The following is an 18134-nucleotide window of genomic DNA, read 5'->3' as shown; positions in this document are numbered from 1 at the left end:
TGCTCCTGGCTGGATGGCTGAGCCTGAAGAGCTGTGAATGGAGTTACATCCAGTTGGCGGCCAGTCAGAAGTGGTGCTCCCCAGGGCTCAGTCAGTACTGGGGTTAGTTCCCTTTAATATCTTTATCAGTGATCCGGATGAGGGAATCGAGTGCACCCTCAGTAGGTCTGCAGACAATGCCAAGTTGGGTGAGAGTGTTGATCTGCTTGAGGACAGGAAGGCTGTGCAGAGGGATCTGAACAGGCTGGATTGATGGGCCAAAGCCAATTGTATGAGGTTCAACAATGCTCAGTGCCAGGTCCTGCACTTGGGTCACAACAACCCCATGCAACGCTACAGGCTTGGGGAAGAGAGGCTAGAAAACTGGTGGAAAAGGACCTGGGGATGCTGGTTAACAGTTGGCTGAACATGAGCCAGCAGTGTGCCCAGGTGGCCAAGAAGGCCTGTTGGTTGTTATCTCCCAAGGAAAAAGAGATAGGATGAGAGGAAACGTTCTCAGGTTGAGCCAGGGGAGGTTTAGATAGGATATTCAGAAAAATTTCTTCAAGGAAAGAGTTGTCAATCATTGGAACAGGCTGCCCAGGGAAGTGGTTGAGTTACCATCCCTGGAGGTATTTAAAAGACGTGTAGATGTGGTAGTTAGGGGCATGGTTTAGTGGTGGACTTGGCAGTGTTAGGTTAACCATTGGACTCAGTCTTAAAGGTCTTTTCCAGCCTAAATGATTCTATGATTTAATCTGTCCCTTTAATAAATCTAGCTTTCCTACCCTGGTGCATCCTTGAAGGTGAAGCTTCATCTGATGGCTGAGCTCATCTTAGGTGCTGAGTTCTAACATTCCTTCTGCTTCATCTCCTGGTATTCAGCTGTTGTTGGCAAGCCAGTTCAGCTCACAGAAATTGCAGGAGTGATCCAGTTGGAAAAGATTAGCAGCTTTTTGGGGCTTTAGGAAGCTGTTTTGGCTTACTTTGAAGAGCCAAACAGCTGAATTCATGGAGTGAGTCAAGAGGCCGCATGTAAATGAGCAGGATGATTGTGGAAGTTGTTACAGTCAAAAGGAAGTTGTTGTTTAGTTCACATGTTGTGAAACCGTACCCATCCTATGAGGTAAATATTTGGGAAGAGAAACCTGCATTGCCAAAGACGGAAAGGGGTGTTGGTCTTCTGTCACCCTTCCAAAGGTGCTTGTTTCTAGAGGTGAGGAAACCTTAATGAGCCTGAGAAGAAGAAAGCATCTAGAAAGCAAACAAGCAAAGAAAATCAAGCCCGCCTTGCATTTTTATTAGCTATTTCTAAGGTAAATTGTGTCCAGAACTCAAAATGTTTTAAGAAAATCCTGATTCTCCTCTGTCCTGCTTTCTGAAAGTCTTCAACATAATTGGGAAAAGTTTGGCTTTAAATACATAGGAAACACAGTTTTCCTAGGCAGTATCTTACTGGCATGGACAGATAAAAATTTCCCTGGAAAACAGTTGAATTTTTTCATTTCTTCCCAAAAGAGCCTAGTGTATGCATTACTTAGATATTTATACGTACAGCCTCCTCAGTTTTATTTAGGTGTTTCTTTAATACAGAGTTAAAACAAATAAAACTATTCAGAGATTATATGCTTTACTCAGTAATCTGGTAAAGGGATGCCTAATGCCACAGTCTTTGCTGGCTTCTTTTCAGTGTCCAGGTTACATGTTATTCCCTTTATTTTTTGGAATTGCAGAATAATTAAATATTTTCAAAATTCAAATCCCATGCCTCTATTTTGATATACTTTGTCCTGTGCTCTGGCAAATTTCTGCAAAAATTCTTTCAACTGGGGATGCTCTTCCATCACTGTGAACCATTCAAAGAATGCTAGTGCAGGGACTGCTATTATGGGCAGATTGTGTGATACCCTTCATTATGTTTAAGCATTGTCTGTCATTGACATGTGGTGAGCTGGATTAAGTGATACTTTCACAGCTACAGATCAGAGATCTTCTGTATGTATGCAACTTTTTTCCCCATCTCCTTTGACTTATTTTTTTAAACAATTTTTGTGCACTAGAAAATCTGGGGCGTTACACTGTGAATGTTAGTAACAGGGCTACAATGAAACTGAGACCTAGACATGTTTGTTGATTGATATTCTCAGTAGTCTGGTGAACAGCATTGTTGCCCTTCGTCTGTTCAGTTCTGCATAGGACTGGATTCTAGTTCAGTTTGCAGTCTGAAAGGTATTTGGAGTGTCATAGTGCAACAAGAGGTAGAAATGAAGGCAAGTTCTGCCACCCTGGAATTTTTCCCCATTAGGTGGCTAAAACTCCCACAATTGGAGAAGGTTGCCCCCTGCTTTCCTATTACAGGGGCTGTTTTGGTGTGAGACTTTTGTTTGACAGAAATGGAGGAAATCTGTGTGTTTGCTTTCTTGCACAACACATTTCAGAGGATAGGCTACTTGACTAGAAATCACGAAGCCTGAATTATACTCTTGGCTCTGCAGCTGACAGCTTTTGCACTGGGTATTTTTTTAAGAAGGAGTAGTTTTGCTAACTGGAGGCAAAATTCGAATAGTACTGAGCATAGTGTAAAGTAATGACTGTGGGAGTCATTGTCATGCTGGATTCAAACTGTTCCTGAAAGAAGTAAACAAAAAAAACCCAAGAAAACTTATTGTCTAGTAAACAGCTCTCATTTGATGGTTTTAAATGTTTTCATGCAACTTCAGAAGTAAAGATTGGTCTTTGAATGCCTGAAATAGGCATGGTGTACTTATGTAGTACTTGCCAGTGCTGTTGTAGATAGAATTTACAAATCATAGCAAGTGAATAGTGTAACTTTCAAGTGAAATATGATTAAGAAAAGGTTTTGACTTCTTTTGCATTAAAACCAGTTTTTTTTGTGTTTCTGTGTAATGATATTCAACTTATCAAATATATGAAAAACAAATGACTAGAAACATTATGCTCAGTTTATATTTTCTTTAAATAGGTCTTTTTAGACAACCCTTATCTTGAGATTACTGCTTCTAAGTGCATTTTGGAAAAAATGTTTTTTGTACAAAGTCTGATAATACATGATGAGTGTGCTTGTTACAAGCAAAATACTTTTATGTTAGCAAGGTATTTGTTCTTGTCAAGTAATTTGGGATAAAGCAAAAGCTGTATCTAACTGATAATTCTTCATTGGAGGAAACGGGAAGAAAGGATTGTCTGCACAGCTCATTTCTATAGTAACTTTTTTCCTTCAGAAGTTGTCATTCTAGTGCAGAGGTATATTTAATTGTACAGTATGTGACTTAAACTTCCTGCATCCTGATAATATAACCATCTTGATTTTACTTGGATGTGAAAGAAGAACTGATTATCTCTTAACATGGAGCTGTCCCTTATGTGTGTGTCTTCTTCATGACCATAGGAGGGCAAAAAAGAGGGGGGTTCTGTCTTGTTAAAGAGCAATTACATGTTACTCCTAGTGGATATTTTTTTACAAACCATTTTTTATCACTTCTCTTGCTTTAATGTGAGCCATTCATCATTCTGGGAACCTGTTTCTTCAGGACGATCTGTTGCTTTTCCGGGGGTTGCTGTATGGGTGCATGAGCTTACACAAAAGTAGGAAATGCTTCTCTGAATTAGAGCATTTATTGGTAGAAAACAGGAAAACCTCTTTTTTGTGAGATGTTGGCTGTATTGTAAAAGATCCATAGATAAATATTTTTTCTTATCCTCCTAGATCCTAAGCAAAGATCTGCCTTACCATATGCAGACACTTCATGAAAACACTTCAGTCGGAGCCTTCTTACTTAAAAGTGGCTTAAGCATTCTTCCTTACTGCAGGAGAAAGGCCTGATAAAGGTCTTGTTCCTCTCCAGTCACTTTTTACTACGTTAATTAAGAATACTTGGCAGACTCTGGATATGCAATTTATGTTACATGATCGTCATTTCATAGTCACCTTTAATAGCCTAGTAGGCCACGGCCTGCAGCTGAAAAAGGGTAGGTGTGGACCTTCACACCACACACTGATGTGCAGAGTGCTTCTCATTCCACTCAGCCTCCCCTGTCTATTGACAGGATCTCCTGAGGATCCTCCAGAAATTGAAGTGGATCAGCATCTTTGAATGCCTATAAATCTAGGGTCATCCAATTTTATCTGTCATAATTGCCTTTAAGCGGGCAGGTGATATAAGAGAGCAGTTTCTGAATCCTCTGGTAATGTATCTGGTCTTTGAGACCAGGTATGCTGCTGACATCTTGATGCAGTTCTGGAGTCCATCCACTTGGCTGTTCATATCAGTGACTAGAAGAGCCTCTGTCCCTGTGCTTTACAGGTGGGTGACTTTCAGTTAAACTTGAAGTTCTTGATCATTTTCAGTATAGGAGCCTGTCTTTAGGGAAAACCTGGGCTCAGTTTTCAAGGGTTTTATGCTTAAGTCCATGGTAGCAGATGAAGAGGGCGGCAGGTGGTGGGGAAAGACTTTTGTGTCACTTCCATAACAGAGCCAACAAGACCATTTCAGGTTTCCCTTCTGCTTACTTATACAGCCATGTCTAGATTGTGTGTGAGGAAACACCCTTTTTCTTCGCTGGCTAAGAGAGGAAGAGATCAAAACATGACAGTACTAGGTATGAGACCTCTAGTTAGCTTTTCTGCTGGAGAGACCATGCCAAGGTAAGGAAGGTCTTTCTTCACCTGGGTGAGTGGAGAGATGCTGCCTTCTGCTGTAAGGCTTTGTTGTGACATTCTGAGGTTGCTCTGTTGAGTGTTCTGGGAACTCTGCTTTTCTTTTCACAGTCCCAGTTTATAGAACCAGATTATCATGCTTTGTTTTCAATTTATTTTTCCCCACATGAATCACAAACATTTTATTGTCTGGATAGACTCCCACAAAGGACCAAGGTGTGCATCTCTCATTGGAGTTGAGCTTGCTTTCAAAAACTGTTTCAGTTTTAAATGTCTGTGGATAACAGGTCTGAAATAAGTGTGAAATGTTAAAGATTGTAGTCTGTGATCCTTGTGCTGGGGGTGAAGTTAGGTTTTAGTTTCCTTTACCCTTTGTAAAGAGGCATGCAGGTAAGGTCAAAAGACAGTGTCTGGGACAATACTTGTCTGTTAGTTTAAAAAAAAAAAGATTTTCTTTCCATCTCACTTTAAAAAATTGAATACAGAAATTCCTATTCTGGAGAAATTGTTTTCCTCCAAAAATTAAATATCTAAATGCAAAAGCCTTCATCTTTCTAGTAACTCATCAGTTTCTTCACAGCTCCTGTTCTGACTATGCAAGAAAATTTGCAGTAACATTCCTAGACTTCCTGATTTTTTTTTATTATTTTTCTTTTTAATTTCTTTTCAGGTCCCTTTTAAATTTTGGTGCAGTGAATCCATCCATCTTTCTCCTTTTCCTTTAGAAAAAAGGCAGTCCAAAATTAAGGAAGAAGAGTCTTTGCTGTTATAACCACTACAGCTCATGGACGATGTTGTGCCGTTTTTGTTCTCCGTGACATCACAGTCTTTTGGTGACACTCTTCTATTTGGAGTGCTGCTGAAGCTTTGTAAGGGCAAGGAGGAGGAGAGCAGGACAGCTTAGACAGGGCAAGAGAGGTCTCAAGTACATCCTTACATTTGTTTCTGCTTCCTGCTAGTTTTGTAAGCATAAATAAATAAATTTAAAATGCGGCTTTGGAAGCTGTGAATGTGAGCCTGTTCAGAGGAATGATTTTTTTCTTTAGAAATGTTGATGGAGATTCTAAGCTATTTTGACCAAACTCTAATGACAGTCTTAAACCACTTACATCCACAGGTGTGCTCTGAAGTGGGAAGCTCCAGTCAGAGGCTGGTGTCAGTGCATTTCTCCTGGATCCCCTCAGTGCAGGCTGAACGGTGTTCACCTTCCACAGCTCAGCACTGAAGGTGCAATCCTGTGTTCATCCTAGTTCTGCTGGCCATTGCAGGGATGGGGTCACAGTTGAAACACAAGATGTTGAATTCAGTTTTGATTTACAATGGAAAAAACCTAAAGAACAAAACAAAACCAAAAAACCCTCCACATTTTCCCCTGCTGTCTGAATTCTTACTCTTCAGCACTAATGAAGAACTAATGTTCTACTAATGAAAAATGCAATCTGCGGATGGAGGTCTCAGCATTGTGTAGTGAACTTGGCGTGTGTTCCTATCTGTTCACTGCCTGTGAAACTTTATTAAATAAAGTCTAGGGTAAAAGTTCACTTAAGGCTTAAATTTCACAGCATTCATGTGGCATAGATGGAACTGATAGCTTGACCTATTTTCCAATAAAGTCATCTGTTTGGCTGTAAGATTAGCTTATCATTCTTACAAATATCTTACTAAATATTTGAGGACAGAGGGAGTATCTCATTTGCAGCTATTACAATTTTGTTTCTGTTTCCTTTTTTTGCTTGCTAGAGCCAAGTCCACAGTTCTGCAAGTGTTTACATGTAATTTTACATGTGCAGCTGAAGGGATTACTCTCATGTATACAGTTATTTCTGCATAAGGACTTTCTAGATTCAGCAGTTAAATTGTTAAGACATGATAAAGGCTGCTAAACCATAGCGTCACTCACGTTAGTGGAGTCAAGTGGTAATTTTTACTATAAAATAGTGTATTAATAGAATATTAATTTTCAAATAATCTACACTGTGCTTCCTAAGCCTTTTTTTCTTTGAAGTTTTAAGTAGGTTCCTGGTGGGATGAACCCATATGTGCTTGGAAGAAGAATAACTTGCTATATAACAATCTGTTTCTGATGCTTAATTTTTTTTAAAAAAATGTAAGATTACAGTATTGCTTTTTCCTGGGGTCTCTTAAAGTGAAAGTTAGTTAAACTCCTGGTAAATTTCCCTGCTGTGGTTTTGATGTGTTTCTGTGTGAAACTGACGGCAGGATTTGTTCGAGTATGTAGGCCACTATTGTATTAGAATTACATAACTGTTGAGTGGTGGAAACAGATGAAAAGACGGGGCTATACGGCGTCCCCTCACAGATTATATCCTGCAACAATGAAGACAGCTCAAGCTCTGCAGAGAATGTGGTCACATGCAGTCAGAAAGTTGGGGATTTTGAAAGGGCACGTGAGTTGTTTTTTGTTGCATCTTACTCCAAGTCTTTTCCACCTGCACTCCCCCTGCCCCCCACCCCCCCCCCCATATATCCCTCCCTTCTCCAACCCATTTTCATAGCCGGATAACTGTTGTGGCAGATCTTCTGGTTTTGTTCTTTTAGTGTGAATGAAGTTGTCTCAGTAGCAAGTAATTGCATAAATCTCTGATGACTGTCAAGTGAGAGTTGCAACAGCTGCCTGTTCATAGCACACAGACGATTTTAGCACTTTGACTAGCTTCCTGCCAAAGATTCTGTTAAGCAGTCTATTCTGGGTATGTAGAAAGCACCTGTCATTTTGGTATATGAGCATTAGGCACATTTAAGCAAATCCTGACTACAGTGTTCTAATTAGAAATAGACTGCCTTTAGTGGCTAATGAATTTAGACTAGCTAATTACAGTAATTTGCATTTACTGCAGGTAACCTGCTATCTGTGTGAAACCTGGGTAGACTTGCAAAACAGTTGCTATTAGTAACTGGAGGTAAGATCCTTAACCATTTTGCCTGCCTTTCTCTCTCCAGTGTTTTGGTGTGCAATCTTTCAGTGAAGTTGTGATCTTATAAGGGATGCACAGGCTGCTCAGGATCCCTTTGTGTTTCCTTACAGATGAACTATGAAGAAATTGGCAAGGTGATGGAGGCTTTTTGTAACCCATCACTTGATGCGTTCAGAGGAGAGTCATATCACTAGATGTGGAATACAGGAATTTTGCGATTGTGGTAGAGACTTCACTCTTAGTTTTGATCAAGTCTTCAACTGATGATTTATAACATTTGTAGTTTCTCCCTCCCTCTCAATCTTATCTTCTCCATTAATCTGCCAGTATGGGTTAGTATCATGGCAATGGCAAGCACCAATATGTTTCATAATGTTAAAGAGATTATTGCTTAGAGATTTGAGGGAGTACAGATGTGTTCTGTGCCTTATGGGCTTCCAAGGTGACCATTCAGTTCTCTGAACTGTGTTACAGAGCCTGCATAGCTTTATCAGTATGGCAGAGCTAGTCCTGTTGTCTTGGTAATTACGTTGCACAAAATCAGCTTTGCAAGTACATAGTGTACTTTCCTTTGCTATATACCATACAGCAAATGGGAGATGGTTTCCTAAGGAGCAGTTTCTAAAAATGTATTAATTTAACAAATACTTATGAAGTTAAAAGTGAATTATTTAATTAGGTTTTGTTTAATGTTCAGCAACAGTTTCAAGCTAAAAATAAAACCCCAAAATTTACACAGAAAGTACCTGAAACAGTCACTGATACTATAAGGAACTTTTCCTAGGCACAGGTGAGGTGATGCTATAGGCTCAAAATCTTGCAAGCCTTAATCATAGTGTCTGTAGGCAGTAGTTTCTCTTCCATTCTTAATACTTATTTTTGTGACCACATACCATGAGACTTATTTGTCAGAGCAAAATAAACTTATCCCTGTTGTTTACAGTGCTTTGGTTTACTACACAATGCATCTCTCCAATTGTGCACAAGGTTTTACTTGAACCACTGCTCATGGGAGGCGTAGTTTTCTGGAAGGAAATTCCTGTAAGCTTACCTGTTTCATACCCATAAATCCTTTCCCAATATCTTTACCGTGCTTTCCTCAGTCCTTTTTCTGCAGTGTTGTACTGAATAAACAGTCATTTCTCAGGCCCTCCTTTAGCAGGTAGTGTATTGAAAGACCTGGTGTGAGAGCTTCTGGAAGCATAAGGCAACTCTGCTACTCATTGTCCCCACAGGTAGTAAGCTCTCGTCGATTGCATCCTGCCTGCCTTGCTATTTTGCCTGTGCAGAGCTGGACTCAGTATTCTAGGCTGGGAGGTAGTGTTGGTAAGAACTGCATACAGTGTAAACTGAAGTGATATTCTTACACGTCTAAGTTGTTGAGGCTTTTATACAGTGAGAAGGATGGCTTCTACAAAATTCGAACCCACCTGCTTGTTCTTCAAATTTTACCCATCATTTGATACTGAGGTCCTTCTATAGCACAGACTGGTTTTCTACAGAGCTTAAAAATATCATATAGAAAAGTAGGACAGTGATGCAGTAGCCAGTAGTAGGTAAATTGTGTACACACTTTCATACATGCCAGACAAGCAACCCTAGTCACTTCTATTTACTGTAGCATCACAGCAGCTCAGAAAAAGTGCTTAGTTGAGGAGAAATTTTTTACTTATGGAAGGTTCTCTGTGTAAGGGAATATATGTAGTGAGACAGTTCGGTGTCAGCTAGTTGAAGGGTTAGACATATCAGCTAGTTAAATGGGAATATCAGATAAAATAATTTCACCATGTGCTTCAGCAGAATAATTCACTGACCCAAAACATATATGTTTTAATACTAACAGTTATGAATGCCACTCATTCTTGCCTGATCTAGATGAGCAGAAATCTAGGAATACTTACTTGTATTATTTTTAATATAAGCCATCCTCTCCTCCAACTATTTTAAATGAACTTTTTAATTAGACCCAAAAAATTCTGGAAACTGGAGAGCATTGTTCCTTTTCTGGGAGAACAGTGGAAATTTAACACTGTTCAGTGTTGTGAAATTCCTGGTAAGAATGCTGAATGTTTTGCGTGTTCTCTCAGGAACTCTGAGCAGGACTTAAGTTTTAAGTTTGTATTTCAATACAGTGAATGTGCAATGGAAAATATAAACCAAGTTCCTCTTTAGGGTGCTCAGAATCCAGTGGAAGAATACATAGAATCATAGAATGGTTTGGGTTGGAAGGGACCTCAAAGATCATCTAGTTCCAACCCCCCTGCCATGGGCAGGGACACCCTCCACTAGACCACGTTGCCCAAAGCCCCATCCAACCTGGTCTTAAACACTTCCAGGGATGGGGCCTCCACAACCTCTCTGGGCAACCTGTTCCAGTGCCTCACCACCCTCACAGTAAAGAATTTCTTTCTAACATCTAATCTAAATCGACCCTCCTTCAGCTTAAACCCATTACCCCTTGTCCTGTCACTGCACTCCCTGATAAACAGTCCCTCTCCAGCTTTCCTGTAGGCCCCCTTCAGGTACTGGAAGGCTGCAATTAGATCTCTCCAAAGCTGCCTTTTCTCCAGGCTGAACAACCTCAACTCTGGGGTTTCTTTGCATTCAAGAGACAGCATCCATAGCTTGTTGAACAGTTGTGTACTGCCAGAAGACTTTCACTCTGGAAATAGAGGGGATGCTTTAAAGTACAGTCATATCCTTCCAATGTCACTTCTCCGTCTATTGTTTTGGAGTTTAGTTGCCTGTAATCTCTTTAATGCCTTTAAAAAGACTGTTAAGTCAAAACTGAGCTTCTGTGAACTTCAGTTTTCTGAGCTAACTCTTAGCTTCCCAAGAAAGAAGACCACTTTTAGCAGTAAAAGCAAATGAACCTATGGCTTGAGTACATGTGTGCATGTACTTGTGCAATGCCTGGATTTTTCTTCTCCAATGGATGGTTTGCATTTTGAAATGTTTGCAGTGCCTCAAATATTGTGGCTCATTTTCCCTCTCATTTCACAGGGCAGGCACTGAAGGGGCTGTCTGTGTCCTATATGATGCATCACAGCTGGGTGATTATTCTGTATTATATTTTAAGCTGTGATGTTGGAAAGATTTCAGGTTATATCATGTAAGATAAACTGATCAGTTCAGGATCAGTTTTAATTGGAAATGGGAAAAAAAATGTTTCTGAGAAGTGTCACAGAAATAGATATATCAGTGCTATAGAGTGATACACTGTGTTTTCCTGTAAAATTTAATTTTTTGAGGGAAACCTAAATACTCAATTACGTAATTCATAGTGGACAAAACATTTTTTTAAATCCACATGACCAAGAAGCAAAAGATCTGAAGGGTAGTTTGTTTGGAAAACCTCAGGTTCAACTGCTAAGTGTATTGCATACTGGAATGGAGAGGTCTTCCTTAAGTATTTTGAGTGTTACTTGAATTGGACCTATATAATGCTAGTGTGATCTGAATTAAATGCTTTTGCTGAATGAGACTTTTCCAGAAAATCCAAATGAGCTGCTAAATCAGTGAAATGTGAAGGGATTCTATCACCCTGGATCTATTAATATTTTTGTCTTTTTAAAGAAAAATCATCATTAATTGAAATACATACATTCATACTAACCTCTACCAAATCATTAGAATATACGCCTTATTTTTATTCCTGTGTTTTAATAGGGTATTTTATATTTTAATTTAGATAGTTGTATGCTTTGTGTTTTACTAATTGGTTTCTGTGTGCAACAGGCCCCAGGCATGGAAGAGCTGATATGGGAACAGTACACTGTGACCTTACAAAAGGTGAGTGAGTGCCTGTTATATTTTTAGTTTTCAAATATTCAAGCACTGGTTTAGTCTGAATATGTTTTACAATAGAAGTTATTAGCATATCTGAGTCTAGAATAGGATTAATTTGTTGTCCAAAGCAGATATGTTTTTCATTTTAAAGCTTAATTGCTAGTTACTCATACAATAGTGTGACTCTCTGATGTTAACAGTAAATTAAATTAACAATTTAAGTGCTATATTTGCTACTGCTTGGTCTTTGCAATGACAGTGTAATATACCACATGCCAGCCACATAGCTAAACTTATCATTGAATAACCTTAAAAACAAAGCAGATGGTTCTATGAAGCGGTTGTGCCCAAGCTTTATAATAATCGCTGAACATGATTACACTGATTTTTTTGTTTGTTTGTTTATACTTTAATATCTACCAGTGTAGAATCTAGTGGAAAACTACTGTCATCAAAATTTCTAAAATATACAGACTAGAGATGTCACTTCTAACAATTCTACTAAGAAAAGTGGAAGTATCTCATTATGTAGAGTCCTTTTGAGTTAAAGAAAGTAGACCTCTTGTTTCTGAGTTCTTTAACGGCTAGGCTGCCACACCATGGTACAGGATGTGCGCTTTGGTGGTGGTGGTGGTGTTCCCAGCTGTTCTGATGATCTGGGTTCAGTGAGCAGCATGTACTGTGCTGATTACAGGCTTTTTTACATGTTCTGCAATGAACTCAACTTGATGACCCAAGGTAAACCAGCGATCTTTCCTACACAGCCTGTTTTATGTGCTGAGTTGTTGAGAAAGGATTGTTTTTCAGGTTACAGAAGTAGACCGGAGAGACATTGCAGAAGCAGACCTTGGTTCCTGTAATTGTCAGCTTTTCAGATCTCGAATATTGTGTAAATGAGCATTACTTCTTTGCCTCAGAGACAGGCTTATACTACTCGTGGCAAACGGCTGTTGGACTTGCTGCATCAGCCACTACCAATGACTTTTATCATTATTTTGAATTCTGTATTGTTTTGGCTTGAAGAATCAAACTGTTTCCTATAAAACTAAGGTGCAGCGAGTGAAGTGCTGTTTAAAAGAAAAATATTACTTTTTTCTTCCTCAAAGAAATAACCACTTAATATTGATGTTAGTGGAACAGGACCTGGCACGTGATGAACTCACGTGCTGAGTGTGAGTTGAGGAGAAAAGCACCACTTTAATTTGGTGTATTACTTTGCCACTACGTTAAAATATTTTGTTTAAATGTAGCATAATTTGTATTTTATAGTGATAGGAGGTGTAAGTTAAATAGCTGATAAAATTAAACCTGTGTGTTTAACAAAATGTATGGTTTTGTGTACACCTTCTTGTCTGCAGTTCAGTTACGCTAAGAGTTCTCAGGTTTGGTGTTATAGACCTGCTTCCTTCACACCCTATTGTTTCCCTGATTTTATGAATGCTATCTTAGGGCTTTTGTGGATCTGATATTTCTATGACAACAGGTTTGACCTAAATTACATATTTGAAATAGTTGTGAGAGAGAATACTTATAGAGAATTCACAAGTTCACTGTTTACTTTTTGTAATCAGCCATGATCTTGTTTAGTTTGATCAAGGAGTAAGTAGTTAGAAATTAGATAGCAATCGTAATGAAGATGAGATCCTGGAAAAGCTGTTCCAGTTTCCCAAGCATCACTAACAAAATAGATTTATCTAACAATAAATTTGGTATTAATAACCAGGTGGATGGTCAAGCAAAATGCAGGCTAAGTTAGTGAGTCCTTTGCTTAATTACTAACCATCACATGGCTGTAGACTGAGGTATTGGAACACGAGAACATGTTGTCTTGTTACATAGATTTGTAAACATGTTCCTTTTTAAATCTGGAGGTGCTGTGTATTTCTGCAACTCTGCATGCAACCATCATACTTTAAATAATATCGAGGCAGAGTGCCATCACAAGAACATTTGTGTTACTCTTCTTTCTCCCTATCAAAATTCCTATGGATGGAATTGACTTTTGTTGTATTTGTCTTTGCTGTAAAGGATTCAAAACGAGGATTTGGGATTGCAGTTTCCGGCGGCAGAGATAACCCTCATTTTGAAAATGGCGAAACATCAATAGTCATTTCAGATGTTCTCCCAGGTGGTCCAGCAGATGGATTACTTCAGTAAGCAATTTCTTATTTCTCTGTCTCGCATATTTTGAGGGGCATGGTTGTAGAATACGTAAAACCTTCAGACAGGCGTGGTTGAAATCCTGGTGATTTAATCCACTCAAGATTTGATGCCCTCTTGAAAACCTAGATGTCTGTTTTAAATTGGAGAAAAACCCCTACAAAACAAAACCTCCACTGGAGGTGTTTTTATTTTCTGTCTTGTAAGGAATTATATTTCAGTGGTGTTGAAAAGCTTTTATAGTTAAGTATGTTTCTGATAAGATTATCTTTCTTTTAAAGAAACTGTAGAAATACTTAGTATCTTAAAACGTTCTCCATGTTCTTCCTCCAGGAAACACAGTTAGTGATCAATCATTAGTATTCAAGAGAATGGCTTAAGTCAGCCCAAAAAGGGTCTTCACTCCTAAGATGTCAGAAGCAATAATGGAGGAAGGAAAAGAAACAAAAGTATTTGCTAAATATTTATATTTGAAAGAAAAAAATATGGAAATAAAGTGTTGCTGTAGTCCTCTTGGTAACATCATCCTTGGTGAGGCAGTATCTATCATGGACAAGCAATTTTAAATCTGTAGGCTGAGAAAAACAGTTTCTAGCCCACTGCTGATCAGTTTTTCATCCTTTGACCTGGAATACCTGATGAGGACTAGACAATTTGGAAGAATGCCGAAGTTGTGCAGTAATAGTAATTCAAAAGAGTAGATTCGGGCTTTTTTGCCAAACATTTATTTTTGGTGAGGTAATTAAAAGGCTAACATGGGAGTAGTTATTGCAGGACTGGATAAAAGGATTATTGCGAAGCAGATAACAAATCATTCTCAACAGAAATGTACAAAGCCTTCATTTTATAGTGGTGATCCCTGCACACCACCAATATCATCCATCCATCCTGTTCCATAATCACCTGTAATTTGGGAATAGAATCACATCCATGAATTATATAAAATCATAGGTAAATTAATGATGACAAGGCAATACCAAGCAATTTGGGCACATTCAGACAAAACATATTCTGAGGAAAACTGAATGCAAAGCCGTTTCTCCAACAAACCAAGGAATAGGCCTAAGCTTCAGAGTGTGGGGGAATTATAATTCTGCAGCCCTTTTTAGGGTAGAGTGAGCATAAATAGATGGGAGCTCTTGATGCCGTGTTACAACAGTAAGTTTGATACTGTCTTTGGATGTATGGACTGTGAAGAGAGCTATTTTAACTCACATAAAGCCCAGATGAAACCAATACTGGAATACAGCATGCTGTTCTGGCATATTCATTCAGTAGAAGGAATTGGAAGGGTATGAAAAGAGGCACAAAAATCATTCAGAAGTTACCAAAAGTACCTTACAAAAAGAGGCTTAAAGTATGTAATCTTCTTATTTAAAAAGAAGATTGTGATGTGACTTGATTATAGTGAAGAGAAAATAATGGGTACTAAGGATTTCTTTTATCTAGCAGAAAATGGCACAGTAACCAGTAATTGATTGAGCTAATGCCTGACTGTAAGGTTAGTAACCAAGTAGTCACCAGAATAAACTGATATGAGGAGTGGTAGATTTTTTATTTTTATTTTATTTTTTTTATCTGCACTTTTTGCGCTGAAATGCCTTTCTGGAAGATACGGGTTTTAATTAATCGTGTGTTATGGGGCTGTCTCCTCAAAGTGACTGAGCTAAGTCTTAATGGTCTCTATGACATGCAAGAGGTTTGAATAGACAAGTCAGTAATCTCTTTTGGCCTATGTTTTAGGGCAGGGAGGGCTTTTTGTATATTGTAATTTGGTTGGGTTTTTCCCCCAAATCATCTTTCTTCAGAGTAGATGGGACCTGAATACCAGTCTGTCAGAAAAGTGTACTAGAGTGGTACTTGTGAAGATTTGTCTGAATACTGCTATAGCTGCAGCAATTTGAAGCTCTCTTGAAATTCTTACGTTGGTATGAAAAAAACTAGCACTACATGTGAAAGACTAGGAGTTCTGAAAGAACTAAAAAAAAAAAAGGATAAAAGCTTTAATGGTCATCACAAATATTCTTTAAAAAACAAAAATCTTCTTTGACATTATGGCAAGGTACTTAAGCTGAACATGGTACATGTAAAAGATACACACTGCTACCCAAAGTCTAATTTTTAATCATACTGAAAGCTGCTTCTAGTATGTTGGTATTGTAATGTTTGTATAATAAACACAGTTTTTAAGCAAAACTCCCTGTTAAAGTAAATGGAATCTATAGGTTCCCCATGGGGGGTGGGGGGGAATTGTTCCTGTGTTTTTTCATGCAGACTCCTCTTAAATTTTTTTTTTTTTTTCCCCCTCCTCCTCCCTCTTCCAGAGAAAATGACCGGGTGGTCATAGTTAATGGGACCCCAATGGAAAACGTTCCACATTCTTTTGCAGTCCAACAGCTTAGGAAAAGTGGAAAAGTGGCCACCATTGTAAGTAAATTACAAATGTATTCACTCTACAGTGGTATGTACCTGTGCAACCAGTAAAGATTTTGGTTTTCTTCTATGAACTGTACTATAAATGCATAAAGTAAGCCTTTGCCCAATAAAATCTACAAAGTAAATAAAGCAAAGACATAGTTTCTACAGGTGAAACAAAAATTAAGCAACAGTGTCACAAAGTTATCCCATTGAAAAACTGGGAATCAAATGGGTGTCCTCAATCTTTAATTTTACTGAATAATGAGTGGTAGTTTGAAAAAATGAAAGTTATGTGAGGCAGATGATGTCCTGCACACACAAACCTTGTCCAAGAATTTGCTGTCCAGATTCACTTTCATTAGTTGAGAGAGGCATCTACAACTCTTCTGGGGGCTTGTTACATTTTTAGAAGTCATCTAGAAAAAGAAAAAAATTATTCATTACTCACAGTGTTGCAAAGGTAAAAGAATGTCCTTGCTGATCTGATTTTTTTTTTTAAATTCTCCTGCTGTTCTTTGTCCTCCCAAATAGTAAATATTTCTTTTGCACATCTAAATAATTTACTGTTTGTTCTATAAATAAAACATTGGGGGGGTGTGTGTGTTTGTTTTTTGGGGTTTTTTGTGTTTTTTCCCCCCAACCTCTGTTTGAAGTGTGGAGAATATTAATCTGTTGAATTTCATGTTCTGACCATTGGAGGGTTTTTTCTTTGTTCCGTATTGCACTGAACAGGTAGTGAAAAGACCAAGGAAAGTGCATGCTGCTGCGTTGAAGAGAAGTCCTTCAATTGACTATGAGGACAGAGCTTTAGATGTAATGGATGACCATGCAGAATTTGATGGCAAAAGTGCTCGAAGTGGCTACAGTGACAGAAGCTGGCATAGTGGTAATGGAGGGCGCAGCCAAAGCTGGGGAAACAGCCTGGATCAGAGCTATAGAGATGAACGAGACAGAGGGCGTAACCGAAGCAGAGACCGTGATAGGGAATGCAGCTACAGCCGTGATCGAAGTCGTGGTAGGAGTGTTGACAGGAGCTTGGATCGAGACTATAGAAGAGATCGGAGCAGGGGAAGGAGCATTGACAGGGATGGTGGCTATGAACAGGACTACAGAGGAGACTACAGCCCACCCAGTTATAGTCACGGGTCTCAACCTGATCCTAGATACGGGAGGGAAGCGAGGAGTCGAAGTCGGGACAGACTTTGTTCCCGAAGTCCTTCACCTGAAATACACCATCAGCATGAGTACCTAGGACTGCAGGATCAGAATGGACCCATCAGTGTTCTCTTAACAAAAGGCAGACATAATGAAGGTAGGTGTAGTAGGGGAGGAGAAGAATTGACTTCTAATGCACCGTGTTATTTTGGTGGGGGAGGGAGAGGAGCTGAATATTCTCTGCTTTTACAGGTTAAATGTTGAGTTTTCTAACTGATTAAGTTGTTCTTTCATTCTTCCCGGCTGGTTTGGGGTGCTTTTCCCTCCAGCACCTTGAACTTTGAATAAAGAACTCTTCACCTACATCATTTCAGTCTTTTCAAGCCACTGTCCCCTTTGGTTTTCCATTTTCTCTGCCCTATTTTTCTGGTTCTGGTGGGAAACACAGATCTAATCATGATTCGCATTACACTTGGCACATCTACAAAAGGGTCAGCTACAAAGGTTGAAGAGTAGACTCTGCTTTTAATAGTGTACTTACTTCTTCCCTCCAGTATAAGTAAGTTAGTTTCAAGTATTGTTTGGTTCTGAATACTTCAGAAAGTAATTAAAGAACACTGAGATAGCAACAGCTGAAACAGCTTTTCCTTGCTGAGTATCAGAGTGTGTAAATGAAAGCCAAAATCTTTCATGTGCTGTGAAATAAAGACTCCTGTGCTATAAAGCATATCTGAGATTAGGTTGTGCATTCTTTTCTGTTTGGTTTTTTTTGGTTGGGTTTTTTGTTTTGGTTTGGGGTTTTTTTGGGGGGGAGGGGGTGGTGGTTTGTTTGGTGGGGTTTTGTGGGTGATTTTTTTTTTTTTTCTAATCTGCCCTGTTGTGATTTGTGAGAACTTTCTGCTCATCTAAGCTTTGTGTGCAGGAGCTAACTTCTTTTTTCATTGACTTTGGCCAGGATCTCTTTCCCTCCTTCCTCTTCTTCCCTTGCCTATAATGTTTCCGCTTGTAAAGATAATGCA

The 18134-nt window shown here is 38.9% G+C and overlaps 1 protein-coding gene across 7 annotated transcripts in view; it reads left to right on the top strand.

The window, feature by feature from the left end:
* TJP2 (tight junction protein 2) overlaps positions 1 to 18134 on the top strand; it is a 69418-nt gene that overhangs the window by 34829 nt on the left and 16455 nt on the right. For 6 of the 7 annotated variants that reach the window (XM_054810835.1, XM_054810834.1, XM_054810838.1 and 3 more), the window contains 4 exons: positions 11332 to 11385; positions 13411 to 13535; positions 15867 to 15969; positions 16693 to 17272. In XM_054810835.1, the coding sequence (XP_054666810.1) occupies positions 11341 to 11385; positions 13411 to 13535; positions 15867 to 15969; positions 16693 to 17272 (853 nt within the window). In that variant the 5' untranslated portion in view covers positions 11332 to 11340. Of the gene's footprint in view, positions 1 to 7703; positions 7817 to 11331; positions 11386 to 13410; positions 13536 to 15866; positions 15970 to 16692; positions 17273 to 18134 lie in introns of those variants that run through there. The other variant, XM_054810836.1, reaches the window with a different exon arrangement.

Source organism: Grus americana, chromosome Z (genome assembly GCF_028858705.1).
Source record: "Grus americana isolate bGruAme1 chromosome Z, bGruAme1.mat, whole genome shotgun sequence".
Taxonomy (NCBI): domain Eukaryota; kingdom Metazoa; phylum Chordata; class Aves; order Gruiformes; family Gruidae; genus Grus; species Grus americana.
The sequence above is the reverse complement of the archived record's forward strand: the minus strand, read 5'-3'. Positions and strand labels throughout refer to the sequence as shown.